This window comes from Balaenoptera physalus, assembly GCF_965194825.1.
Source record: "Balaenoptera physalus genome assembly, chromosome: X".
In the NCBI taxonomy this organism is placed as follows: domain Eukaryota; kingdom Metazoa; phylum Chordata; class Mammalia; order Artiodactyla; family Balaenopteridae; genus Balaenoptera; species Balaenoptera physalus.
In genome coordinates, this window is record NC_138903.1 from 47,839,670 (window position 1) to 47,867,156 (window position 27,487).

The 27,487-nt window shown below is 47.7% G+C and overlaps 1 protein-coding gene across 7 annotated transcripts; it reads left to right on the forward strand.

The window, feature by feature from the left end:
- Positions 1-206: 206 nt before the first annotated feature.
- Positions 207-27,487, forward strand: GNL3L (G protein nucleolar 3 like). Of its 7 annotated transcripts, none has more exons than XM_082445173.1 (17): positions 230-330; positions 2,573-2,641; positions 4,607-4,663; positions 9,227-9,288; positions 10,102-10,209; positions 10,951-11,067; positions 11,810-11,893; positions 12,449-12,584; positions 13,510-13,613; positions 15,647-15,791; positions 17,800-17,887; positions 18,374-18,548; positions 18,635-18,777; positions 19,086-19,222; positions 21,359-21,486; positions 25,334-25,553; positions 27,170-27,487. In XM_082445173.1, the coding sequence occupies exons 3-17, from the start codon at positions 4,654-4,656 to the stop codon at positions 27,250-27,252; spliced, it is 1,740 nt and encodes a 579-aa protein (XP_082301299.1). In that variant the 5' UTR covers positions 230-330; positions 2,573-2,641; positions 4,607-4,653; the 3' UTR covers positions 27,253-27,487. The 7 variants fall into 7 exon arrangements, with proteins under 7 accessions (XP_082301295.1, XP_082301298.1, XP_082301299.1 ...); XM_082445171.1 differs by having other exon boundaries at positions 273-330; positions 9,227-9,360; XM_082445169.1 differs by lacking the exon at positions 4,607-4,663 and having other exon boundaries at positions 207-330; positions 9,227-9,360.

Sequence of the window (27,487 nt, forward strand, 5' to 3'; positions counted from 1 at the left end):
TCCCCGCCTCCCCGCCTCCCCGCCTCCCCGCCTCCCCGCCTCCCCGCCTCCCCGCCTCCCCGCCTCCCCGCCTCCCCGCCTCCCCGCCTCCCCGCCTCCCCGCCTCCCCTACTCTGCTATTTCCTTACCTTATGGAGCGGCCGGGAGGCGGGGCCAGCGCGGCCCCGGGGAAGGGACGGGAGGGCGCGAGCCGTCAATCCTAAGCCCCGCCCCCGGGTACGCTCCCAGCGAGGCTGGGATCCGGAAGTCAAACCCTAACTCCGCGAGCGCAGCCTGTGGGCCGATAGTGTTCTGCCATCTTCTCTTCTCAGATCTCCGCCGGAAGTGGAGGTAAGACACGACTCTGTTTTTTCGTGGTGAGCGCTCACCCAGCCGGCCGCGCGGAAAGGATCAACTATTTCAGGTGAAACCCGAGGCGCCCTCTGCCCTGGAATAGAGAGGTGAAGAGTCAGGTTCCTTCCAGGGTAGAAGGGCCCGGATGAGAGGCAGGGATTGCTCGGCCTGTGGACATGCGCCCAAACACATTCTTGCGGGGTAGAGGGGCACGGACGCACCTCATCTGGACAGGTGTAGACCCCTGGACACACTGTATGGAGAGTTACAGACCCCACTTGTGTGGAGAAACGTCGAGTGCCCTCCTCCTTTTAGGGTAGTGAGGTTCCATTCCGTATTTTCCCGGTGTAGACAGGCGTGGACACTCCGAAGGTGTGGCGACATCGACCCCACCCGTAAAGAGACACATCTCCCTCACGAGGCTGAACGGCGCAGATTTCTACAGGCGCTAAGGCACACAGATCCGCCTCGGCGCGCACCTTTTCCCTTAGGACAGAGGCTTTGATGTATTTACCCCTACCCCCGCCCGACCACCAGAATAGAGGCGCTCCGAAATTTTAATATACAGAGGAGTGAGCCTCCTTCCCTTAGCGCCAAGACCTAGAGACCTCCCTACCTCGGCCCCGTGTAACTAACTGACCGATGCCCCACCCCCGCTCCTGCAGAGGTGGTAGACCACCCCTCTCTAAGTGTTTGGAGGCACAAGTCTCATCCCACAGAGAAGCATGCAGATTTACCCCTTCTAGGCTAGAGTGAGTCCCCATTATGGAAAATCAGATCTCACCACCTCCTCCCCAGGCGCTGGCTTACTGAATTTGTAAGGGCTTGACCCACCAAAAATGCCCCACAGCAAACAACAGCAGACCTTAACCCACGAAGAGACAGTCAGAACTGCTTCTCCTGGGGCCCCGGGGGAAGAAGGGCTCAGATTTATTCTCTTTTTTAGGTAGACACAGATCATCCTTCTTCTCCCCCCTTCTCCAAGGATTTAGAATCACCAACTGTAGGAAAGGAGAGACCCCAAGGGAGCAGAGAGGTGCCCTCCAACGTTGAGAAGCAGTGACATCACTGATCACCCCATAGTGCGTGCATATGGGCTCCCCCCTTATCCGAGGTAGAGGAGCTCAGATCTTTTTCTCCCTATCCAGGAAAAAAAAACACAGGAACCCCACCACCACCACCTACTGTAAGGGCCGTTCCATTGAATGTATAGCTGCATTCCCCCCTCCCCCGTGCAGAGAACCAGAGGTCCTTTTCCTTCAATATTAACACACTGCTGACTTCAACCCGTACACAAGATAAACAGATCGTGCCCCATCCCATCTCCCATGGAAGGGGCTAGAGTAACCCACTGCAGGCAAGGTGCAGACCCCATTCACGCAAAGCTGCATAATTCCCCCCTTTGTTAGCATGGCACTAATGTCACCTTGTAGTGGAGATCGGTATATCAGTCCCATCTCATGGCCCTCCCTAGGGTAAAGCGACTCAGAGTACCCCCCCACCCCCGGTCCCTGCACAACTTACAGATGTACAGACTTGTGCTCCTCTCCCATGCAGCGGAGATGCACACAGCCACTGTGCCGGTTTATCTAGTTCCTCTGTATCCTGGAGTAGAGTGACAAAAGGCATCCTGCACTCCTCCCCCCTGTCACCAAGGAACAGACCCCAGCCACACATACAGGTGCACATTTTTCCCCCGTCCCCCAAGATTTTGCACTGACCTTAGTCCACATAGACATACAGATAAAAAGCCCTATTCTGAGGTCCCTTTTCCCCAGGGTAGACTCCTGGGATATGTCTTTCCCTCCCACTTCCAGGGTAAATGAGACATAGAACCCTCTATTTGGGGAAAAGAGGTGCAGTTAATACCCTATGTAGAAACAGATTGTCCTTGCATACCCCTCTCCACTTAGAGAGGTTTAGTGCTAGTCCCTTACCTAGGGTATCCTATCTGATGCATTGAGGCACTGACTCCACCCAGGAAGAGAGGTTTAGACCTAATTTTCCTTTGGGTAGTGTGACACTACCTTCCCTGTAATATTATTATTATAATTAACTATACTCAGCCATACCAGGCGCCAGCTCCAGTATAACACCTTCTCTCAGATTCCTCTAATTGTTAGGGCTTCCTTATCATGTTTTTTAACATTTTATTTTGCCTTCAGGGGGTTCAGAAGGGGCTTATAGCATTGTAGTTCCTCTCTCTGTCTTCAAATTGGTTCTTCTCCCATTCCAACAGGAAAAAAAAAGCCTGCAGATTTGAATCTACCTGCTTTCAAGCTAGTCATCATGATGAAACTTAGACACAGTGAGTTTCTTTTACCACTCCTTCCCAATCCTAAGCTTTAATGAATATTCATAGTATTTTAAAAAATTGCCCAGTATGAACCAGATCATTCAGTCTGTCTTTTACGTATGGTATTATTGTTGTCTTCCCAACTTCCTTCTGAGGTACAGCTCCCCTTATCCCCCATACCCATTTTACAGATAAGGAAACTGCAGCTCAGCAAGGTTAAGTGACTTGACAAAGAGACTGCAGGTGAATAGCAGTAAATACCATATTATACTGCCTATAACCCCAACACAGCCTAGCATTTTTCTTTATAAGTTGTACCTTTAAGTTGGTATCATAGATAGTACTAGTGGTTAAGAGCATGGACTCTGGAGCCAGACTGAGTTTGAATCTCAGCTCTTCCAGTTATTACTTGTGTGGCCTTCAGTCTAGTGGGGGAAGAGGAGGGTAAAAATAGTTCCTACTTAATAACGTAATAGTATTTGCCTAACAGTGTTGTTGTGAGGATTTAATGAATTAAAATAGGTAGAACACTTAGAACAGTGCCTGGCACATAATAAGCACTCTGTAAGTATTAGCTTTAAAGATTCAGCCTTCATTTCTCTTTGGAGTTTAGCCCCTCAGAGGATGCATACACTGTCTGCCACTGAATTATTGTCTGACCTGTCTTGAGCTTTGGATTTTTCTTACCTATAAAACAGACAGTGTGGATAAATTGCTGTTCTTTCTGCCTTCAGGACTCTTTCCCTTTCCTTCTCATCCTTTAACGGGATAACTCTTGCTTGTTTTTCAGATTTCAACTTATACATCATTTCCTCTGGGAATCCCTCCTGTTAACCTCCTCCCTTGGTTTCCACTTGTCTGTGTACCCACAGGAACCAGGGCTGTTGACTCTATGATTGGGTCTGTCTCTTTCACAGCACTGTTAACTTCTCAGTGACATCTGGTTCATCTTTGTGTCCCAAGGGCCCAGCATGACCAGGCATAGCTATTTGGCACTTACTGTATGCCAGGCAATAGAATGTCTCAATTAGTAGTGCTAACTCAATCCCCCCCTCCTCCCACCAGGATGCTTACAGCCTAGAGGGAGAAGACAAATGTGATACATGGACTCTTCCTTATAAGAGGGAAGGCAAAGGCAGTAGGACAGGTCTGGTTCTGTGCTTCCCTGCCTTTATCCTGCTATAGCCCAAGCAGAAAATGATAACATTTGGATAGCACACTGGATAGACTGGATGAGAATTGTGCAACCCAGTGGCCTTGTATTCTGTGTGAATTGTGGCCCTGCCTATGTAGGGCTTGGTGAAAAAAAAATCACTTACTTTATATAATCATAAAAATTTCATCAAGAATCAGACTTTGGTTATGTTAATACCAAAAGCAAATAATCATTTTTTCATGCAACATGAGAAGAGTGAACAAAATTAGTTATACTCTATTTAAGAATATCAAATACAAGATAATAATAGAATTATTTTTTAAATTAATTTTTATTGGTAATAGAATTATTAATAGTGATGAAAAACACAATAATTACCTGGTGAAATAGAGTATATGCATACAAAGGAACCCTGGCAGTTTAAAAAAATGAGGAAGTAGTATATGGAAAGACTATTATATGGAAAAACTGTTAGATGGAAGGATCTCCAGGATTTGTTAAGTGAAAAAAGCAAGTTGCTGACAGGAGTACATAGTATGTTACCTTCCCTGGGAGAAAATGGAGGGAAATAAGAATATATGTTTGTATTTGCATAAAGAAACTGAATGATGCATGACAAACTAATGAAGTGGTTTCTTGTGGTGAGGGGACTGCAGTGGCTAGGGACAAGTGTGGGAGGGAGACCTCTCAGAATACATGGTTTTATTTTTATTTATTTATTTTTCATAATTTTTATTGGAGTATAGTTGATTTACAATGTTGTGTTAGTTTCAGGTGTACAGCAAAGTAAATAAGTTATACATATATCCACTCTTTTTTAGATGCTTTTCCGACATAGGCCATTACAGAGTATTGAGTAGAGTTCTCTATGCTATACGGTAGGTTGTTATTAGTTATCTATTTTATATATAGTAGTGTGTATATGTCAGTCCCAATCTCCCAGTTTATCTCCCCCCCTTCCCACACTGGTGACCATAAGTTTGTTTTCTACATCTGACATGGTTTTACTTTGGAACCATATGACTGTATTACCTGTTAAAGAACAATCATACATATCTGCATTAGTGGGAAAATGGTGAACATTAAATTAAATAGAAAAACTTTACATGTGCACACAAAACAAAGACTTTCACTGTTAAATTGCAACTGAAGTCTTGATCAGACTAACTAGGATGATTGCAGTGGAAGATGGGGGAGGTGCTTCATGGTGCAGCTCCCTACACCCTGGGCTAGAGATACCTTGGACCCAAATGGTAATGATAATGATTAAATCTGGGAAGGTTATTGAGAAGCCCTAGAAAGAGTGTTCAGATACAGTTTCAACTGTTGTACATTTTTGAATGGCTATTAAAAAGGAGGGTATGTTTTATCATTTAAAAGATTTACAACCATCAATGACTGGTGGCACAGGTATGTAATCCATCGTAATGACAGACTGGAATGTAAGCTGCACAGGGAGGGAAATGGGGTGGCCGTTGAATAAAGAATCGAGTGGCGCCAGTGTTTTGGAAGTCTCTAGGAGGTTGAACAAATGTGCTTGAAGATAGTTGAGAGAGGTGTCTGAGATTGCTTTCTGAAGTACAAGCAGTTATAGATGATGATCATAGATGTCACCATAGCAATGGGTGGGCAGGTGGCTACATGGAATGGGGATGTCAAGGAAGTGGGAAACCTGAGCGTTGGAAGGGACCCAGTGATCACCAAAGTTGCCCAGGTTGATGATGGCAGGAGTTCAGTTGAAAGTAAAGCTATGGACTTCCCTGGTGGAGCAGTGGTTAAGAATCCGCCTGCCAGTGCAGGGGACACGGGTTCAATCCCTGGTCCGGGGAGATCCCACATGCCACGGAGCAACTAAGCCCGTGCACCACAACTACTGAGCCTGCACTCTAGAGCCCCCGTGCCACAACTACCGAAGCCTGTGCGCTCTAAGGCCCGTGTGCCCCAACTGCTGAGCCCACATGCTGCAACTACTGAAGCCCGTGCACCTAGAGCCCATGCTCTGCAACAAGAGGAGCCACTGCAATGAGAAGCCTGTACACCACAGTGAAGAGTAGCCTCTGCTAGAGAAACCCCACATGCAGCAACGAAGACCCAATGCAGCCAAAAATAAAAAAAAATAATTAAGAAAAAAAAAAGTAAAGCTATGAGCTAGGTGCTTCAATAAAAGAGGAAAAGTGACTCATAGGTGACAGGCATAGCAGCAGTCTCAAAAAAAAGCAGGATTCCCCCCCTCCCCCCTCTTTTTTAACAAGAGGGAGAAATTGGTTTGGCAGTGGTGAGTCTGCAAGATGCCTCCTGTACCTACTGGCTCCAAGGTATTCATGTTCATGTAAACTAATAGCCACCTTTCAGGCCTGCAGGTGAAGCAGTGTCCTCAGGGGAGAGCTGAGTCCCTATTAAGGCAGGAGGTTGAGGAATTGTTCCCAAGAAAAGATGGAAGAATTAGGGGAGTGCTGATCTCCCAAGTGGGAGTTTCAGAGGGCATAGTGGGAAGTCGGATGCAGGGGTAGATGGAGGATGGGGGCAGAGTCACTGCCAGGCTGGGGATACAGGGATGTAGTGGGGTGAGAGTATGGGAGATGATGGATGAATGGAGAGATCCACCTTTGAGTATTGATATGAGAGTTGGTGGATGGAGATATTGGTGGTCAGAGAGATTTAAGGAAATTCTTCAAGGTCATATAGCTAGGTAGTTATTGAGCCAGAACAGGAACCTAGGTATGGCTGGCTAAAAAATGGTAGCTGTTTTCTCTCTGAAGCTATTAAAAAACAGTAACAGCGGCTCCTGGGTGTTGCAGTGTTGTGAGTGGTGACTGCACCCCTACCCTCTTCCTCGCTTCTCCTCCCCCCTCCTTCTCCTCTCTGAAGCAGGTGTTTTTCCCCACTTTAAGTGATGTATTTTCTTTCATCGTGTGCCTGTATCCAGTGCAGGCCCTCATTTTCCAGGGAAGTTAGGCCGATGCAAATTGTTGAGTAAAATGGCCAGACCTGGTTCCTTCCAAACCTCACATTCTTTTCATTGCAACATGAGTACTTTGGAAGAAAAGGAGACTTGGGATCTGATTTTTTTTTGTTACGGGGAAATTCGGTCCATTCACATTCATTATGATAACTAATATGTTTGGTCTGATTTTTACCATCTTATTTTATATTTTTTGTTTGTTTCTTCTTATTCCCTTATTTTAAAAAGTTTAACAAGTTAAAAAAATCCTCCACCAGGACTTAAAATTATGTTGGTAATTGCATTCATATTTATATCAAGCATAACTAAATTTTTCTATCACTTTACCAAAGTTAAATAACTATTTTTGCTCTACTCTTCCAAAGTGAGACCTTTAGCATGATTTTATGCTTATTTTTGCTGGTATACTTCCTCAAGTAGTTTTACCAGAAAGGGAACACAGGTGGTAATCTTTGCACGTCTGTCTTTTACCTTCACGTAAGAGTGATATATTGATCAGTTATAAGAATTTAGCTTGGAACACGGTTCCTTGTCTCAGTACTTTGTAATGGTTATTCTTCTGTCTTAAGTGTTCAGAATTGTGGATTTGAGAAGGCTGTCTGCTTCTCTCACCTTTGTTGGGAATGCCTTCTATTTGGAAGTTTACAAGATTTTCCCTTTATCCTTGGAGTTCAGAAATTTCATCAGTGTATGCCCAGGGCATATGTCTTTTTTGTTGATCTTGATGCTCTATGCGCCTTTCTAGTCTGAAGCCTCAATCCTGTTTTCAACTTGGGAAACTTTCATCTATTATTTTAAAAAATAATTGCTTCTCCATTTGTATCTTTTCTCTTTCCAGAACTCCTTTTAATTTAGATACTAGCTCTCCTGAGTCCATTCTCCTTTTTCTTTTTTTACTTTTTTTTTTTTAAGTTGTGGCGCACGGGCCCAGCAGTTGTGGCTCGCGGGCTCAGCCGCTCCGGGCCATGTGGGATCCTCCCGGACCAGGGCCTGAACCCGAGTGCCCCGCACCGGCAGGAGGACTCCCAACCACTGCGCCACCAGGAAAGCCCCTGTTTTTACTTTTCTTTGGATTTTTGTCCTGTTTTAAGCAAGCTCTTCCCTTGACCTTCTAGCTCATTAATTTGGTTATTAGTGATGTCTCTTCAGTTTTTCACTACATCAATTGAATTTTTATTCAATATCAAATTTTGGGAATCTTTTTCTCACATAGTTCATTTGAAGTATCTTCTTGAATCTCTTTAAGAACTTGCAGTAGTATTTATTTATTTATTTAATTTATTAAAAAAAATTGTTTTTGGCTGTGTTGGGTCTTTGTTGCCTCGCACGGGCTTTTCTCTGGTTGCAGCAAGTGGGGACTACTCTTCGTTGTGGTGCGCGGGCTTCTCATTGCGGTGGCTTCTCTTGTTGCAGAGCATGGGCTTTAGGCATGCGGGCTTCAGTAGTTGTGGCGCATGGGCTCAGTAGTTGTGGCTCATGGGCTCTAGGGCACAGGCTTAGTAGTTGTGGCACACGGCCTCAGTTGCTCCGCAGCATGTGGGATCTTCCCAGACCAGGGCTCGAACCCGTGTCCCCTGCGTTGGCAGGCAAATTCTTAACCACTGTGCCACCAGGGAAGTCCTGCAGTAGTATTTAAATCCTCTGTTTCCTACATTAACTCTGCTTTGGTGTGAACCACCTAGTGTGATTGGGGAGCCTGTTCTCTGATAATCTCAAGCTGCTCCTATATTTGTTTGTAGCATATATCCTGACCTTCCAGAACCTCCCCCTGTAAGAATTCCTTTAGCCCCCTTGCAAATGGTGAGAATTAAGGGAAGCCATTCTTTCTGAGAGGCCAGCTGTGAAGGAGATGACAGACGGGACTCCTCATTGAAGTGGGAAGAGGCCCCTTAAGTTCCTGGGCTTTGTTAAGGCATGATTGTAGAAGGTGAACTCTCTCCTCCTTAAATCAAAGGGAGGTTGCAGTTTAGCTGCATAGTGTAATTCCCTTTGGAGGCAATGACATGAGCAGGGTTAGCAGGAAGGGACAGTTCTCTCCCCATGTGCTGAGGGCATCTACTCTGGCTTAGCTGGCTGGGACTCCTCAGAGTCCCTAACCAGGGACTAACCAGGGTCCCTAACCCTAGCCCTAACCCTCAGACCACTTTCCCATGCTACCAGCCCCCCACCTCAGCCTGGTGCCAAAATTGTTGAGCTGCCCCAGCCAGAAGTTGGGAGAGAGAAAGAGGAGTCAGAAGCGCACATTCAAGTTGCTCTCTTCACAGGATTCCCTTAAGAATTGTTTCAGTTTGCACTGAATACCCCAAACATTTATATCCAGTACCTCCTCTGACACTGTTGCTGCCAGCTCCGTGTCTGTCTTGTGCGCCTAGACAGACATGGTGTCTGAGGCTTCCTTAGGTTCCCAGTGTGGCCTGACCTCCATTAAGGTTCAACAAATGTTGGGTAGGTGGATGATGGCTTTTTTTTTTTTCTTTAGAAAATAAAAAGCCAGGTAAAAGTTCCAAAGGCCGCAAGAAGATAAGTTGGTTCCACACTCAGGTAAGGTATACCCGTTGTTGGCGACAAGGTCAGGAACAGGTTGCCCACCCTAGAAGAGGCCCACAAAACCAGGTAGATATTGGGTGACTCCAAACAGAGCACTGCATTGGAATCAGTAGATCTGGCTTTCCCTCCCTCTCTGGGTGGCTTCAGCAGAAAAGTAGCAGTATTTATTAAGTTCCCACCACAAGCCATACACTGCTTTGTGCTTGGTTTACCTTGGTTAGGGATTGTCATCATCCTATTTTTTAGATGAAGAAACTGAGCCTCAGTGAGAAAGTTCTTAGGTTCAAGGTAGCACAGCTAGGACTTGAGTCTGTCTAATTCCCAAGTCCCTATTGCTCATGGAGAGGAGGGAGGTTCAAACAGTCTTTGGCCCCAGCTCCTGGATCTCCTGGTCCTGCTGGGAAAGTTGTGGACAAGTAGGACTTGGGTCAGAGCAGCAGTTCTCAAACTTTAACTAGCCCTCCAGAATCACCTGGAGGGCTGGTTAAAACACAGATTGCTGGGCTCTACCCTTGCGTTTCTGATTTGGTAGGTCTGTCTTGGCATCTGATAATTGGTATTTCTAACAAGTGCCTAGGTGATGCTGGTACTGTTGTTCCAAGGGCTGCACGTCCCTGCCTGGCTAGGGGAAGAAGGGTCTGTCTCTAGTCAGATGGGCAGACCTCTGGGGACAGAGCCCTTTTTGTTTGCTTCTCTCCTCTTTCCCCCAACAACTACACTTCTGAGCAGCTTTAACACCCCCTGGGAAGGGTAATTTCCATGGGTTCATTAGGTCTGTTCATTTTTTCCCTGTTGTGTGGTGACCAGCCTGCAAAGCAGAATGGGAAGAAAGCAGCCACCAAAGTGGCCTCCGCTCCCCAGTTTGTTCACTCCAATGATCATGCCAGTCGGGAGGCTGAATTAAAGAAGAAGAGGGTAAGCCCTTTCCCTTGGAGAGAGAGGGCCTGGCTTGACTGCCAGGTCCACAGAAATGTTGAAAGGCAAAGGCCAGAACTGTTAGGGTTGTCGAGGCTGTTTGTGGAAAGGGGAAGAGAGGGCGGTTGCCTTGATACTTGATTTAGTGTCTCCATTTGCTCACCTCCCAGTCCATGGCTGTCTGGTTTATGTTCTCATTGCTCCACTGGAATGACCCCTGCCAGCCTCACCAGCATGTTCGCTGATATCAGACTCATGGATAGCTTTCTTCCCTCATCTTATTCAAATTCTCAGCATTTGAGACCATGATTTTTTTTTTGAAACACTCTCACTTTGGCTTTCCTGTCATCTCACTCTCCTGGATGTCCTTCTTTCTTTTCTACAGTCTCTTTTGCTGCTCTGTAAATGATGGAGCATCCCAGGACCTTGTTTTCTTTTCCTCTCTGGTCTTAAGTGCTTCCCGCTGCCTAGAACACATTCTCTCTCAGCTTCACATACCTTCCTTGTATTAGTGTCTGCCATGCTTTCCCTTTCTTCATCTCTTTGTCTTTTTCTTTCTCTCAAACCCCTTATCTCTTGCTGTCATATCTTCTCCCTTCCTATATCCCTGCTCCTCCCACCTGTGCCATGTCACACTGTTTTCTCCCTCTGTCACCTGCTCCCTGTTACTCTTGGTCTTCCATCCCTCCCTTAGACTGCAGACCTAGTCAGCTACGGCCCTGGTGTGCGTTCACTTGTTAGGTTGAGGACATGCGGGAGAAGCAGCAGGCTGCCCGGGAGCAAGAGAGACACCGACGCAGGACCATTGAAAACTATTGTCAGGATGTCCTGCGACGCCAGAAGGAGTTTGAGCGCAAGGTAAGAGAGCAGTCTTTGCCCCTGGGTAGGACTGGTGTGGGTTCGCTCAAAAGCATCTTTTGCCATTGATCTGTGAAAAGGAAAGAGGAAGGGTGTGAGATTGTTGGAGGGGGAGTAGGGAATCAGTTCAGAGAGGATGGGAGACAGTAGGGACATGGAGGGAGGGTGAGAGAGAGGTGAAGAGCCTTATCTGTGACTGGACAACCCTGGTTAGGTCCTTTCTCCCAAGCTGGAACCCAAAGACTGGGGTTTGGGAGTGGGGAGGCGCTGGACTAGGGGACAGGGGGAGAGAAGGAGTGAGAACGTGAGGGGAAAGTTAAGAGAAGAGTCATCTTCTTTCTAGGACTTCTTACTGCCTTTCTAGAATATATTCTCATCTCACAGAATATATACTTTCCAACTCAAAGTTCCTTTTCTAATATAAAGTACACATTTTGCTTCCTCCATCCCACATTCCCCATAGATTGTTTTTCTCACTTATACCTCCCTCTTACATTCCTCCCTTATACACTCAGGTGCAATCCCAGGCCTCTAGCTGGTGCTCGAACACACACTTACAAATAGGCACACACATGGACCATGTGGGTCTATCCTTTCTTCTTCTAGTTCCTGGCTTTGTTGGCTGATACACGCTGCTCTTTGGTGGTCTGGGACTCACATGGCTCTCCCAGCCTCCCATGGTTGCCAAAGACAGCTCTCACTCTCTTTCCTGCCCTGGACCATTGTCTTTTTTTCCCTTTAGGAGGAAGTTTTGGAGGAATTAAATATGTTTCCTCAGTTGGATGATGAAGCCACAAGGAAGGCTTATTACAAGGAGTTCCGTAAGGTATGGAGGCCCATTTCTTTTTATTTTTAAATTTTTATTCATTTATTTATTTTTTGGCTGCATTGGGTCTTTGTTGCTGTGCACGGGCTTTCTCTAGTTGTAGCGAGTGGGGGCTGCTCTTCGTGCGTGGGCTTCTCACTTCTCTGCAGTGCGTGGGCTTCTCATTGTGGTGGCTTCTCTTATTGCGGAGCACAGGCTCTAGGCATGCGGGCTTCAGTAGTTGTGGCACACGGGCTCAGTAGTTGTGGCTTGTGGGCTCTAGAGCGCAGGCTCAATAGTTGTGGCATTTGGGCTTAGTTGCTCTGCGGCATGTGGGATCTTCCCGGACCAGGGCTTGAACCCGTGTCCCCTGCACTGGCAGGCGGATTCTTAACCACTGCGCCACCAGGGAAGTCCCGGGGGTGCATTTCTTAAGGTCCTTTAGGGAGGGCATCAATCCAGTCCTGTCTCCTCTCTGCTTCTGTTTTTCCTAAGATGGAGACCTCTTCTTTCATGGGCCTGTTGATTGCTACCCAGTTCTTTCCCTGCCTTCATCCCTCATTCCCTGCCCTACAGGTGGTGGAATACTCTGATGTGATTCTAGAAGTCCTGGATGCCAGGGACCCATTGGGCTGCCGCTGCTTCCAAATGGAGGAGACTGTCCTGCAGGCAGAAGGCAACAAGAAGCTGGTCCTGATCTTGAACAAGATTGGTGGGTGTTGGGCAGTATTGGGTAGGGCAAGGCAGGGGCCAGGCCTTGTTGAAAAACTAGCTTGGACCAGACCCTGACACCCAGCAACTCAGTGGTATCCATAACAGTTGTGTGAGGTAGGAATTCTTGTTCGAGTTTTTAAAGCCAGGGATTTGAGAGGTGAAGTCACTTGTCTAAACACACACACACCACACACACAGTACAGCAGAAGTTGGGAGTGGAGTTAAAGCCTGTCTGCCTTTCAGTCCCCTGTTTTTGCCATTTTGAGCTTTATCTGTGACTGGCCAACCATGGAGAGTTCCTCTTCTCTCCCAAGCTGGAACCCAGACACTGGGGCAGAAGAGCACATCGGCTCACGAGTCACTCAGGTCTGGATCTTATCCCAGTTTTGCTGTCTGTTTTCTCTGGGATCTTGGACAAGTCATGTCACCTGAGAGCTTCTGTTTCTCTAGGTGTAAAATGGGCTGTGATTGTCCCAGTCTCACAGGATTGTTGGAGAATTAATGATAAAGTGCTTGGTACATACATGTTCAGTTCTTCATAAATGGTAGCCATTTTTGTCAAGGTTATTCTTGACATTTGGCCCAACCTAGAATGATCCAGGGAGGGGATGGGAAGCACAGTCTTTGGGAGGCCTCTGGTACCCTGGGCCCCCTGGTCTGGAAGGAAGGCATCTAGGACCATACAGCTGGTTACCCATTCTCCTTGAGGAAACAGAGGTCTCCTCAGGGAGGGCCAACTGGTCCCCTAGACTAGACTGTCCTTTCTAACTCTAACCTGGGGACTGGATAGGGACTGTCAGTGCTAGGGAGATATCTGTTGGCAGGAGGTGGGCCAAGTCTTGGATGTGGGTGGCTGCATCTTTGGAGTGAGCCATCGAGGTGATGTTCTCCTTTCCAGTCCTCTCTGTTCCTATTTTCCCCAGACCTGGTCCCCAAGGAGGTTGTGGAGAAGTGGCTGGAATACCTTCGGAATGAGCTGCCAGTCGTAGCTTTCAAGGCCAGCACCCAGCATCAGGTCAAAAACCTGGTAAGCTGGGGCCAGGGACATCTAGCCTCTTTCAGGGTAGCCTGGGGCTACACTGTTTTCTAATTATATCATTAACATGGAAATGCGTTTTCAATGTAAGATATTAAAGTATACAGAAACATTTGTTGCTGCGATGGAGAGAAACTGGGTCCTGGGGGACTTTTTTTAAAATAATTAATTAATTAATTTTTTTTGGCTGTGTTGGGTCTTCGTTTCTGTGCGAGGGCTTTCTCTAGTTGTGGCAAGCGGGGGCCACTCTTCATCGCAGTGCGCGGGCCTCTCACTATCGTGGCCTCTGCCGTTGCGGAGCACAGGCTCCAGACGCGCAGGCTCAGTAATTGTGGCTCACGGGCCTAGTTGCTCCGCGGCATGTGGGATCTTCCCAGACCAGGGCTCGAACCCGTGTCCCCTGCATTGGCAGGCGGATTCTCAACCATTGCGCCACCAGGGAAGCCCCCTGGGGGACATATTTTTTTCAGTTTTGCACCAGGTATAAAACTTATTTATTTAAAAAAATAAAGTAGAAAAAATAAAAACAATTACAGTTGACCCTTGAACTAAACAGGGGTTAGGGACATCCATCTTCTGCACAATGGAAAATCCGTGTATAACTTATAGTTGGCCCTTCATATCTACAGTTCTGTATCTGCAGATGCAACCAACTGCGAATCATGTAGTACTGTAGTATTTACTAGTGAAAAAAATTTGCGTATAAATGGACCTGTGCTGTTCAAACCCGTGTTGCTCAAGGGCCAACTGTATAGATGAAGCTTGAATATCCTTACGCTGGTACCTCTAATTCCAATCTCTTTTATCCATACCCAGAAGTAACCACCATTGTTAGTTTGGTGTGTATCCTTCCAGATGTTTTTCTGTGCTTTATATTATATGTGGATGTGTTTATAAAGAGAAAATAGTGTTTGCGGGTATCATATATGTCATCCTGCGTTTTTTTTTTTCCTTGAAGATCTTTCTATAGAGTTCTACCTTTTTGATGCTAAATAAAATTAGTTTCCAATTTTTTTTATCATTATAACCGGTACTACAACATGTACCCTTACAAGTCTTGGCTAGTGGGCAAGTGTTTGTGTAGGTTGGGCACTGAGAGGTAGAGTGGCTGGGTCATAGGCTTTTTGCATTTTACATTTCCCTAGTCACTGACAAATTGCTCCCCAGCACCCCACCTCCTCCACCCCCACCCCTCAGTGGCTGTACCAATTTATCGTCCCACTAATGGGATAGATGACTGTGTGAGAGGGCTTTTTTCCCTACACCCTTGCCAACATTTGATATCATTAAACATTTAAATCTTTGTTCATCTGGGAGAAACATGATATCTCCTTTATAATTTTTTGGCCTTTTTCATGGCAAAAATGTGATAAGCATCCTTTTTTAACAGCTTTCTTTCATTTGTGTTCCACTTCAAGGATATAGCTCCTTAATCTTTTTCTTATTAATAGATATTTAAGTCAGTTCCTATTTTGAAGTATTGTGGTGGGTAAATAAGGACAGAAGAAGAGCTGAAAGGGCATTCTAGGCAGAGGAGGTAGCATCAGGAGTAAGGAGACGGAGGCCGAAATGGCCTTGTCCTGTGTGAGGAATCAAGGGAAGGTAGACGTTATGTGGGCCAGGCACTATCTCTTCTCTCCACAGACAGGGAGGCAAACGTCCCCATTGTGTAGGCAAGGTTAACTGAGGCCCAGAGAATGGAATCAGAATTTGCCAGGCACACGCCTGTGAGAGGCAGAGCTGAACTTAAACCTGGCCTGCCTAGAGGCAAGGATGCTATCCTGCCCCTGCTGAGGGAGGCAAGAGACAGGCAGGGACAGAGAAGACTGGAGATGCAAAGACAGTGGAAAAATAGGCCTTGTGGAAGCAGGGAAATGGCAGGTATTCAGGGCCTGTGTGAGAAGCCCTCTGCTTCAGGCTGGGGGTCTCAGTGATCACAGGGAGGCGGCCCTGAAAGTTGGAAATCTGAGCTGAGACTACATCTCCCACCTGATGCCTCTTCTATAATACCCCTCATTTTCCAGAATCGCTGCAGTGTGCCAGTGGATCAAGCCTCTGAGTCACTGCTGAAAAGCAAAGCCTGCTTTGGAGCTGAAAATCTCATGAGGGTTCTGGGGAACTATTGCCGCCTGGGTGAAGTACGCACCCATATCCGTGTGGGTGTTGTGGGTAAGGCCTTGGGGGAGGTCATGGGACCCAGGCTTCTTCCTTGTGCAGGGGCTTCATTGGGACAAAGGATTCTGGGAACTTCATGTTACTTTTGTGGGGGGAGGAGAGGAGCTGTTCAGGAAGGGTCTTGTGATGTGTAATTTGGATTGGTGGACGTGGGAAGGCATACTCAGGATCACCACCGTGGTTTGAGTGTTAGAACCATGGACCAAATGTGCGGGGCCAGGCTTGGAGTTGGCCCCATCTCATTCTACCAGAGCTGTGGGAGGGAGGGGTGAACATCTCCCTTTCATAGATAAGAACACTGGGGCTCAGAGGCGGGAAAGGGACTTGTAGGGCTCAGCCCTGGGTGAGACAAGGCAGAGCTGAGGCTCAAACCTGGAACCCAGGGTACTGAGGGAAGGCTGGTGGGAAGGGAACAGGGAAATTGAGAGAGGCAGAGATAGACCCGCAGGGAGAGGAAGTGAGGCTGGACACTGAGAAAAAGGTGTAGATTTGCATACCTGAATAGACACAGAAGATTTGGGAAGCCAAATGGTGGGATTGGTGGGGAGTGGAAAGGGAAGACATGTGAATGACAGAGGCATGCAGAGAGAGGGAGATATGATCACAAAGACGTGTGCACAGAGACTTGCAGAGAAACATAAGGGGGCTAGAGACCCTCCCATGTAAGTAGAGAGGCAGACATGCATACCCAAGGAAAGAATGAGTGAGTCAAACACAGGGATAGGGAGAGATTCAGAGGGAGATACACATAGAAAGAGGCAGGAACAAAGATGCAGACACAGAGGAATGCACCCCAGACCTATGCACACATACAGTTCCACATGTATGGAGACATGCACAGACCCAGAGGCAAAATACATGCAGACCAAGCTCTTCCCATACACTCACCCAACTCCGCTTCCCCTCCCCAATCAAATAGAGCCACGGAGAGACACGTGCCTGGATACACTCGACCCTCAGACATAGTCACGCCCCAGAGTCGCAGAGACAGATACACGTCTATGATGAGACGGATATATATATATAGAGAGAGAGAGAGAGAAATAGAGACAGAGCATTAGGGAGGCACAGAGAAAAAGACACAGTGGAACACGTACGGAAGGACATACATGTAGAGAGACAAGCCCATGGAGAGAAGGAACATGTACAGAAAGAGCTGAGAGGAGTTGGCATAGAGGGAATTACAAAGAGGCAGAATTGGTGGGGTGGGGAGAATTAGAGAGAAAGGACAATGGCCAGAATGAGATACAGTGAGACAAACCAGCAGAGAAAGAGGTGCTTAGATACACAGACAAAGAAAGATATGATAGAGAAAAAGATGGAGTGGGAAAGACAGAAATGGGAAAAGCAGCGGTATTTAGAATGAGAACAACCAAGAGACAGAAGATATACAGAGACTTCTATACACTAGGGATATATATACACAGGCACATCTGTGAGGGAGCAGTACATGTGTAAGTTCTAGCACACAGAGAAAGAGAATGGTGGGAATGAGAGACCCAGTGAGGAAGAAATGGACAAGGACATCCATAGGCTGAGAGGTGCTCACAGATGCCCAAACAAAAAAACACGCACCACAGGCAGAAAGCTGCTCAGAGACTGACATCTGGAGATGAGCTCCCCCCACCCCCTGCCAGGTGAATTATACACCAGGATGGATGGTTCTGTCTTACAACATTTCCCAGTGTCCACCCTCCACTGGATTTTGTCACAGAGGCCTTGCATTGAGCGTCTTTCCCAGGCTGTTTGTAGGTAGGAGGTGGGTGTCACATCTAGAGAGAGGGACACGTCTAGCCAGGGTGCTCACATATGGAGGAGAGGGTTAGAAAGGCCATGGAGGGGGTTGGTCAGGGACTTGGATGGGAAGGCAGGAGGCCAGGCTCTGTTTTTGGCTTCCCCATGGCCTGGTCACACTGCCCCTGCCTGAGCCTCCCACACACAGGCTGTCCCAGATATTCCTGAGGACCCTTCCTGCCCTGAGCCATCTGCTGCTCCTTTGTAGGCCTTCCCAATGTTGGGAAGAGCAGCCTGATCAATAGCCTGAAGCGCAGCCGTGCGTGCAGTGTGGGAGCCGTTCCTGGGGTCACCAAGTAAGCACCTGCCTGCTCCCCCACTTCACAGATCCTTCACCCTACCATTCCCCCAACTCCCACGCCTTCAGCCCCTGTCCCTTATCTTGGACTAGCCTTTGATTCTTCCCTGGGCATGGGAGTCTCACTAATAGCCCTCATTTACCTGGCACACCCTGGCTGTGGGCCAGGCACCCAGCTGGGTGTCTCCCCCACTTAGCTCCTTGAAGCCTCCCCGACACCATGCAAGATTGGGCTCTGAATAAGCAGCTCCACTTCCTCGGTGAAGCAACAGGCTCAGAGAGTCAGAAGCTTGCCTGTGGTCCTGCAGCTCAGTCCCTGGTGGTGGAGGTTAGACTAGAATCAGACCCCACATCTCTCCATCTTCATCTGTGTGCCATCTGTCCCACCCCTTCTCTCAACTGGGTGCTTGGAGCCTAGAGGATGCCAGGCACATCTGGGCTTATCACCATCCTGTGTCCTCCTATCTCCCCTCTCCCGCCCCAGGTTCATGCAGGAGGTCTACCTGGACAAATTCATCAGGCTGCTGGATGCCCCGGGCATTGTCCCAGGACCCAACTCGGAGGTGGGCACCATCCTGTGCAACTGCATTCGTGTGCAGAAGCTGGCGGATCCTGTGACCCCAGTGGAGACCATTCTGCAGCGCTGCAACCTGGAGGAGGTACGCGGGCCTCTTGCTTATGTCCTACCCTGCTCCAAGGGCCCTTCATTCTTCCTCATGATTTCTCTTCTTCCTCTCTTCACCAGATTTCCAGCTATTACGGTGTCTCTGGGTTCCAGACCACTGAGCACTTTCTGACTGCAGTGGCCCACCGCTTGGGGAAGAAGAAGAAGGGGGGCATATACAGTCAGGAGCAGGCAGCCAAAGCTGTCCTGGCTGACTGGGTGAGGTGAGGAGGGGGCTAGGCGTAAGGGTGAAGCCTGCTGGGAGTCAGACTCCACAAAGGGGATCATCTGTGTTCACTGCAGCGGCGGGGCAGCCTAACTTCTTGGGTAAGGAAGTCCAAGGCACCAGGTCACATCCTGCTTGGCAACTTATGCCCAGTGATTATCCAGCAGCTCAACCTCTTGTTCAGAAGCAACTGTCTGGGTTTTCTAGTTGTCCCTCACTGTTTCTGACCTGAGAACTCATTCTCTCTTTGATTGGTCATTTGTTGTCTTAATGAGATCACCAATTTCTTCCCACCTCCCAATTCAGCGGGAAGATCAGCTTCTATACACTCCCACCCTCCACCCACACTCTGCCTGCCCATCTCAGTGCTGAGATTGTTAAGGAGATGACTGAGGTCTTCGACATTGAGGATACCGAGCAGGCCAATGAGGACACCATGGAATGTAAGTAAGGGCGAGTAGGTTGGCCTGCCTGGCACGTGGTCCTGCCCTAGTGGAGCCACACAGATCTGACAACAGGTCCCACATTTGACCACCCCCTGCTCTGGCTCTACTCTGGCTTGGGGAAACCTGTTTAACTAGCTTTAACCTTAATGTCTTTTCCCACAAGGTGGAGAATTGTAATCTGGGTCACGGGAATATGGGGGTGGGGTGGGGTAGGGAGGCAGCTGATTGTGGGCTCTTGGTAGATAGGAAAAAAATCAGCAAAGTACCTGGAACATGGTGAGGTATTTACGAAGTGTGAGGTTCCTTTCCCCATCTCTTGAGGCCTGGAGTGGACTGAGATACTCCTCTCAAAAACCCCTTCTCTCATTTGGCTCCAGGTTTTGTCACAGCCATTGCATGTCCATTTCTAGATTTTTACTTTTATCCGCATTGGCAGGTGAGGCATCTGAGACACAGAAAGGTGATATTTGCTAAATGGTGCATGGTCATTGACAGGCAGACGTGGCATTCAAACTAGCTCTCTTGCCTTGTTTTGAAGATTCTCCCAACTCAGTATCTAAGTGGTTAAAAGAATGGACTGCCTGGATTAAAATCTGAGTTTTGTTAGTTGTGTGGTGCTGTACAAGTTCTTAAGCTCTCCATGTCCAATGATGTCATCTGTAAAATGGGTACAATAGCACCCACCTGATAAGATAGTTGTGAAGACTTATTTGTTATGTAAAAACACAGTGCCTGGCATATAGTACATGCTTGGTAAATATTAGCTGTTATTAAGATGGTTATTTGTTGAGGTACAGAGGTATGACTTTCAGAAACGCCTGTAGGAAGTTTGTTCTCTTCAGATACTCTACCATCTGCAGCTCTGGTTGATGGCTCCTTTCTTCTCTACCCCACCCAAGAAAGGTGCCTGGTGCTCTCTGGGCCTGTCTGTGGACACTCTGGGGTAGTGGAGAAAGCCTTGGCTGGCCTGGCTTCTAGTTACCCTGTTTCTCTTGAGGGCCAATAGCTTTCCTTCTCTGGGCCTTTTAGTGTGCTTGGACTACAAATGAGGACAAGAGGCTTACCTACCCCCATGTGGCTTTAGGCAAGTCAGCCCTCTTTCTGAACTTTGCTTTTCTATCAAGTGGGTAGTTGGGAGGAATTAGTGCTCACATTTTTATGATGATACTTGACTGTGGCTGTGTGTGAGGGCAAGCGGGGCTCTGGCAGTGAGAATGTACTTTGGCAAAAGATTGAGGTCCCGGAAATTGAGAAGAGGGAGTGGTTAATAGTGAGAATTTCCTAGTTGCCCTAGTGTTGAATCTTGAAGAGTGATTAGGGATTAGAGGCCCAGGGAAGGGGATGGGGCAAAGTTTAGAAGAGGTGGGAAGGTAGTGTGGGCCCAGGACAATGGACACATTTGTGGTTTGCAGTGGAGGCCAGCTCTAGGCAAGGCACCAGAGAGAGAGGGAGAGAGGCCCGGTCCTGGGGAGGGAATCCCAGTAGCTGCCATTTTTAAAAAAATTAATTAATTAATTAATTTATTTATTTATTTATTTATGGCTGTGTTGGGTCTTCGTTTCTGTGCGAGGGCTTTCTCTAGTTGCGGCGAGCGGGGGCCACTCTTCATCGCGGTGCGCGGACCTCTCACTATTGCGGCCTCTCTTGTTGCGGAGCACAGGCTCCAGACGCGCAGGCTCAGTAACTGTGGCTCACGGGCCCAGTTGCTCTGCGGCATGTGGGATCTTCCCAGACCGGGGCTTGAACCCGTGTCCCCTGTATTAGCAGGCGGATTCTCAACCACTGCACCACCAGGGAAGCCCCCAGTAGCTGCCATTTACAGAGCAGTGTCTCAGGCCAGTGCATTTCAGGCACCCTCTGCTGTGATTCAGCCTTTTGTTATAGGGCTTTGTGGCATTCTCATTTTCCAGATGAGGAAGCTGAGGCTCCAAGACCAGCTCCCAGCAGGCGAGTACCCTACTGCAAAACCCACACCTTGAATCCTTTGTCATGTGGCCTCCCAGCAGGAATAAAAGAGCCTTCCCTCCTGACTCTGCTGGGCAGCGTCCACATATCCTTTCCACTGAGGCCTGACCAGGAGGCTAGTAGCAGGGAGGAGCCAGGGCCCTGACTGTGGTATTTATTGTGTTAAAGGCTTGGCCACTGGAGAATCTGATGAGCTGTTGGGTGACATGGACCCGCTCGAAATGGAGATCAAGTGGCTCCATTCTCCGATGGTGAAAATAGCAGATGCCATGGAAAATAAAACCACGGTGTATAAGGTACCTGTTCTCTTTCTTCATGGCAACACTCTCCTCTACCCCGGGCTCTGGGAAATGGTCAGTCCCTTCCACCTGGCTCCCACAAGGTCCGCCTATAATACTGGGGAGATGCGGGTTGTTCATTCACACCCTGTGGGCTCCCTGGGTGCTAGGCAGGGTGCATCCTTTGCCAACCAATGGCAGGTCCAAGGAGGAGGCATGCTCTCTCAAGCAGCTTTCCCAGCCCAGCTCTAGCCTAGAGAACAGGATCCCCATCTATCCACCCGCTTGTTCAAGTTACAAACCTGGGCAACCCTGATTTTTCCTTCCTTCTAACTAGTATCCTGGATCCTATATACAATCAGTCACCAAGTCTGGCTTCTCCCTCCTAAATCTTAAGAGATGCTCTTGGCCTCTTTCTATTCCTACCATTCCTGTAACCCTAGCCTAAGCTTCCAGTTGTCTCCCACCTGGACATTTGTTCCATATGGCAGGTCCCAAAGGTCACCTGCCCTTTCATGTCTCCCCAGCACCTACAGGATCAAGTTGATATGCTGTGCTATGATCTCTGGAGGCTTTTTCAGCCTCTACGTCTGCCAGTCCCCCATCGCTGCCCTTCGAGAGGTCACAGTTTAGTGGTTTCAACCACAGATATCTACACTGTGATGGAAGACACACAGGCTGGGGTTGGGGGCAGAGGTTGGGAAAGCACGGATCTAAGGGCCCTAACCTATACTACTTGTGGGTCAGGGAAGTATTCCACGGGGCCTTGATGCTTGTGCCATGTCTTGAAGGTTGAGGAATTCTCTGGGCAAGGGGGGCAGCAGCCTGTGGTCAGGGGCTCAGCCTGTGTGCGTGCCAAGACCCAAAAGGGTGAGAGCGTGTTATTTTGCAGAAATCACTAGTGGTCTGAGGTGGCTGGAGTGAGGGTAGAGCGGGGAAAGATGAATCTGGTGTCAGATCATTGAAGGCCTTGAGTTTGACTTTAAACCATGGGTAATAGGTAAACACTGAAAGTTGGTTATGTTTTGTGGGGGAGGGGAGGCAAAGGGTTTAAATTTTTTTTCCAATTTTGTTTATTTAAGATATTTTTTTGACTAAGTACATGGTATAAAATTGAAAAGGTAGGATATTCCCTGGCGGTCCAGTGGTTAGGACTCCACGCTTTCACTGCTGAGGGCCTGGGTTCAATCTCTGGTCGGGGAACTAAGATCCCACAAGCCGTGCGGCGTGGCCAAAAAAAAAAAAATATGAAAAGGTAAAGGTTATACAGTAAAAGTAAATCTCTCTCCTGCTTCTCTCTCCCAGCCACCCTGCCCACTCCTGAGTGTCCTTTCAGAGCTATTCCATCTTTATACACACATATACATAAAAGCAGATAACAGATCTATTTCAATGCTTTTTTAAAAAAATTTTATTTATTTATTAATTTATTTATGTCTGTGTTGGGTCTTCATTGCTGTGCGCGGGCTTTCTCTAGTTGTGGTGAGTGGGGGCTACTCTTCGTTGCGGTACATGGGCTTCTCATTGTAGTGGCTTCTCTTGTTGTGGAGCACGGGCTCTTAAGTGTGCAGGCTTCAGTAGTTGTGGCTTGTGGGCTGTAGAGCGCAGGCTCAGTAGTTGTGGCACACAGGCTTAGTTGCTCCGCGGCATGTGGGATCTTCCCGGACCAGGGCTCGAACCCGTGCCCCCTGCATTGGCAGGCGGATTCTTAACCACTGAGCCACGAGGGAAGTCCCAACAGATCTATTTCAATTAAAATAGTCGTATGCTGTTTTTATTGTTCTGCACATTGCTTATTTCACTTACAAATTCATCTTGTAGATTGTTCCACGTGATTACTTAAAGAACAGTCCTTCATTTTTAAAAAAGAAAATTATTTATTTGGCTGCATCGGGCCTTAGTTGTGGCACACGGGATCCTCACTGCGGTATGTGGGCTCTTCGTTGCAGCGCGAGGGCTTCTCTCTAGTTGTGGCATGAGGGGGCTCAGTAGTTGTGGCGCGTGGGCTTAGTTGCCCCGCGGCATGTGAGATCTCAGTTCCCTGACCAGGGATCAAACCCACGTCCCCTGCATTGGAAGGCGGATTCTCAAACACTGGACCACCAGGGAAATCCTCTGTCCTTCATTTTTGATGGCTATATAATATCTGGAAGGGTTTCTTAAGCAGGGAAGCAACATGGTTAAGTTTATGTATTAGAACTATCACTCCAGTGGCTGGGGTAAAAATCCAGTTGGAAAGAAAGGAGCCAGAGTGGAGGTAAGAAGTCCAGGAAGGAAACTGTTGCCTGAGCTCTGTAAGAGATGATGAGGCCTGCATTAGGGCAGTGGTAGGAATCACGCCATTCCCACCTTCACATAGTTTCGAAAGTCCCCCCAGTGCTTATAGGAAAAGCAGTTTAAAGTTGTGAGTTTAAGGCCATCCCCTGATATTTCTCACTGAGCCCATAAGCCCCAGAACATACCATTTTTCCTCAAGGACCAGCAGTAGTTCCCTACTCCATACTGCAAATTCCAGGCTCAGGTTCAGGGCCCTGAGTAGGGCCACTCCATTGCACAACTCCATTTAGGTGTGCTATATTGTAAATGGTGCCCCCTCCCACCCCCGCAACCCCATAGTTGTACAGTGTGGTAGCCTTGCCTTTTACCCACTGTAGTGTAGCAGGTAGTCATACATACAGAATCTTGACTGCTTGGGTTCTAATTTATTCTATTAGCTTACTAACTGTGTGACCTTATGTGCCTTGTTTGTCAAAGACATTGTTGCAAGGATTAAATGAGTTAATGCACAGATGTGTGTGAGTACATGTATACATATACGTATGTATGTATATGTATAACACACACATATATGTATATGCTTAGAAAGGTACCTGGCATATAGTGAGCTTCCTGTCAATATTACTTTTTGCTGACCACATGTACCTTCTATTACAGCCGAATAGACACCCTTTTGGGTGCCCAGGTATGCTCTCTACTTTTCCAGTGTTCAGTCAGGAATGACCCTCCCATCAGCAGAAGTATGTTGACCATCACCATCCCCTCAGCCTCTGTCACTTATGCTGCATTTCTTTGGTGGGCACTTACCACATTCTTTTTTTTTTTTTTTTGGCTATTATTTATTTATTTATGGCTGTGTTGGGTCTTCGTTTCTGTGCGAGGGCTTTCTCTAGTTGCGGCGAGCGGGGGCCACTCTTCATCGCAGTGCGTGGGCCTCTCACTATCGCGGCCTCTCTTGCTGCGGAGCCCAAGCTCCAGACGCGCAGGCTCAGTAATTGTGGCTCACGGGCCTAGTTGCTTCGCGGCATGTGGGATCTTCCCAGACCAGGGCTCGAACCCGTGTGCCCTGCATTAGCAGGCAGACTCTCAACCACTGCACCACCAGGGAAGCCCCCTCTTACCACATTCTAACTTGTGGTGTGGTTGGGTTTTTTCCTCTTTAGCCTGGTTGCTTCCCGAAGGTGGGACTGCATCTGAGTCATTTCTCCAACATTTCCCCATACAGAGCTAGGCATAAAATAGGTGTCAGAACATATTTGTTAAATTGAGTAAGACCTTGAAGGGTCACTTGAACAAAGAATCATTGTAATACCAATTATCATTGACAAGTAATTCTGCCTTTTCATTTTATTCTTGTAAAAGCCATGCAAGCTACCCACTGTCCACCCTTATTTGACAGATGAGCAAATTGTGGGTGAAGGGATAACTAAGCACCTGCTAGTCTGTGGTGGGGCCAGACTTGAAGCTTATTAGTTCTGTGTGGCTCCAAGGTTCCTGTTCTTAATGCAAGCCTGTCCCTGCCTCCTCTACAGAAGTCTTTGTAGGTACTCTGGGGCCCAGACCTCACTGTTGTCCTCTCTTTCCCCAGATTGGAGATCTCACTGGGTATTGCACCAATCCAAACCGTCATCAGATGGGGTGGGCTAAGCGCAACGTGGACCTTCACCCCAGGAACAATAGCTCAGTGGATGTCTGCCCAGTGGACCGCCGCCCGATGCTACAGAGGATCATGGAGACAGACCCCCTGCAGCAGGGCCAGGCTCTGGCATCTGCCCTGAAGAATAAGAAGAAGCTCCAGAAGCGTACAGGTGGGGGCACCTGACCACCCCCCTGTACTCCAAAAAGAACCCACCTGAGGCCTTAATTAGGGGCTCCTGAATGAGCATCTCCATGTGTCTAGCCCCAGGCCAGGGTTAGGGGGCAGGGATGGGTTAGGAGGCTTACCTGCTAGCACAGTGGTTCTCAGACTTTAGCTTGTATTAGAATTGCCTGGAGGGCTTATTAAAACACAGGTTTCTGGGACCCACCCCCAGAGTTTCTAATTAAGTAGTTGGACCTTGGGTGGGTAGGTGGCGGGGCGCTGAGAATTTGTGTTTCTAACTGGTTGCCAGTTAGTGGTGATGTTTCTCCTCTGGGGACCACACTTGGAGAACCACTGGCCTAGTTTCATGTATCAAATACCCACCATTTATTTATCACCTGCTTTCTATGTGTTAAGAAGCTTTCAGGCTATATATGTTTACTTTATCAATAGGCGATATACTCAAAATCCAAAGGTTACAAAAGAATATACAATAAAATGTCTCCTTCCAATCCCCCAGTCTTCCAGGCGTCCCTCCAGAGGCAACCAATTAATTTCTTGTATCTCATTCCTGAGATAGGTACACAGGCAAATATCTATATATTCTTTGTTCTCTTTTTGTAGACAGAGGCTAGTCTCCTGAACATATAGTTTTGCCACATCATTTTTCCACTCAATATATATTATAGATATTTCCCCATCAATTCACAAAAGAACTTCTCCCTTCATTTTAATGGTGGTCTGTTGTATGGCTGGTCCATTTAGGTCTTCATGCTATGCTAATTCTCACTAACTCATTGCAAAAGTCTTATTCTCAGTTGGTAAGTGAGGAAACTGGGGCCCAGAGACATTAAGTGACACACTCAAAGTATTTGATGGGGCCAAAATCCAAACCTAGATTTGACTGATCCCATGAGCCCTGTTCTTTGAACTAGACTGTGTTCATAACCATTCGCTCTTGGCCTGGTTCCACGCTGAGTCCTGGGAATACAGAGATGAATTGCCCTTGAACTGCTGGTCTTTTTGGGGAGTGGGGAGGAGACAAGAAAACAGACATTGGAAACACAAAGTGATCACTGTGAAGACATAGAAAGCACAGTGAGGGAACCTAACCCAGCCTGGAGGTCGTGGTGGGGTAGGGGTGATCAGAGAAGGCTTCCAGAAGGAGGTGATGTCTGAGGGGAATCCTGAGGAACAATAGGGTGTGGCTGGAGGATGGAGGTGAGCATGCAGGCCCAAAGCCCCTACTGCCATCCTGCCCCTTTGCTATGAGAGCTTTGAGGGTCATGGCAGAGTGCTAATAAGTTCAACACACAAAAAGAAAACAGCTGTTTTGATACTAGGAAGAGATAAAAATACTTGACGCTCAGTAGTCTGACACTCTGAGATAAAAGCTATTTTGGGGTGATCATTTCATAGGTAGACAAATGGGTCTTCCTGTGAGGCTGAGCAGTGGCTGCCAGTAGCTCACCAGTTGTTTTGTTTAGTGTTGGATGGGGAGGGGGCGGTTAGGGAGCCAGTTTGGAAGTTTGGTGCAGACCAAGGTAAATGTAGGCTAGCTCCTGCAGGCCTCCTGTTGGCAAGCCAGCCACCAAGTGACTGCCTGTTTTTCTCCATCTGCAGATAAACTCGCCAGCAAGCTGTCTGATTCCATGATGTCCGCCCTTGACCTCTCTGGCAACGCTGATGACAGTGCTGGTGACTGATCCACTGATCTCATCTCCTTCCCCCACTCCAAGCATCAGTTCCAGTGGAAATAACAGATAAAATGGTTTGCTTCTCCCTGAAGCACCTACATATTAAAAGAGCCCCTTCCCCCAACCCCCCTTCCCTCCATTCTCCAGGGAAAAAAAAGTCCCAAGTGTCTGAAACTGACAAACCCAATACCCTTATTTAATCTGTACTCTGTTTTCAAGAGAAATAAAAAAAAAATTATCAGCA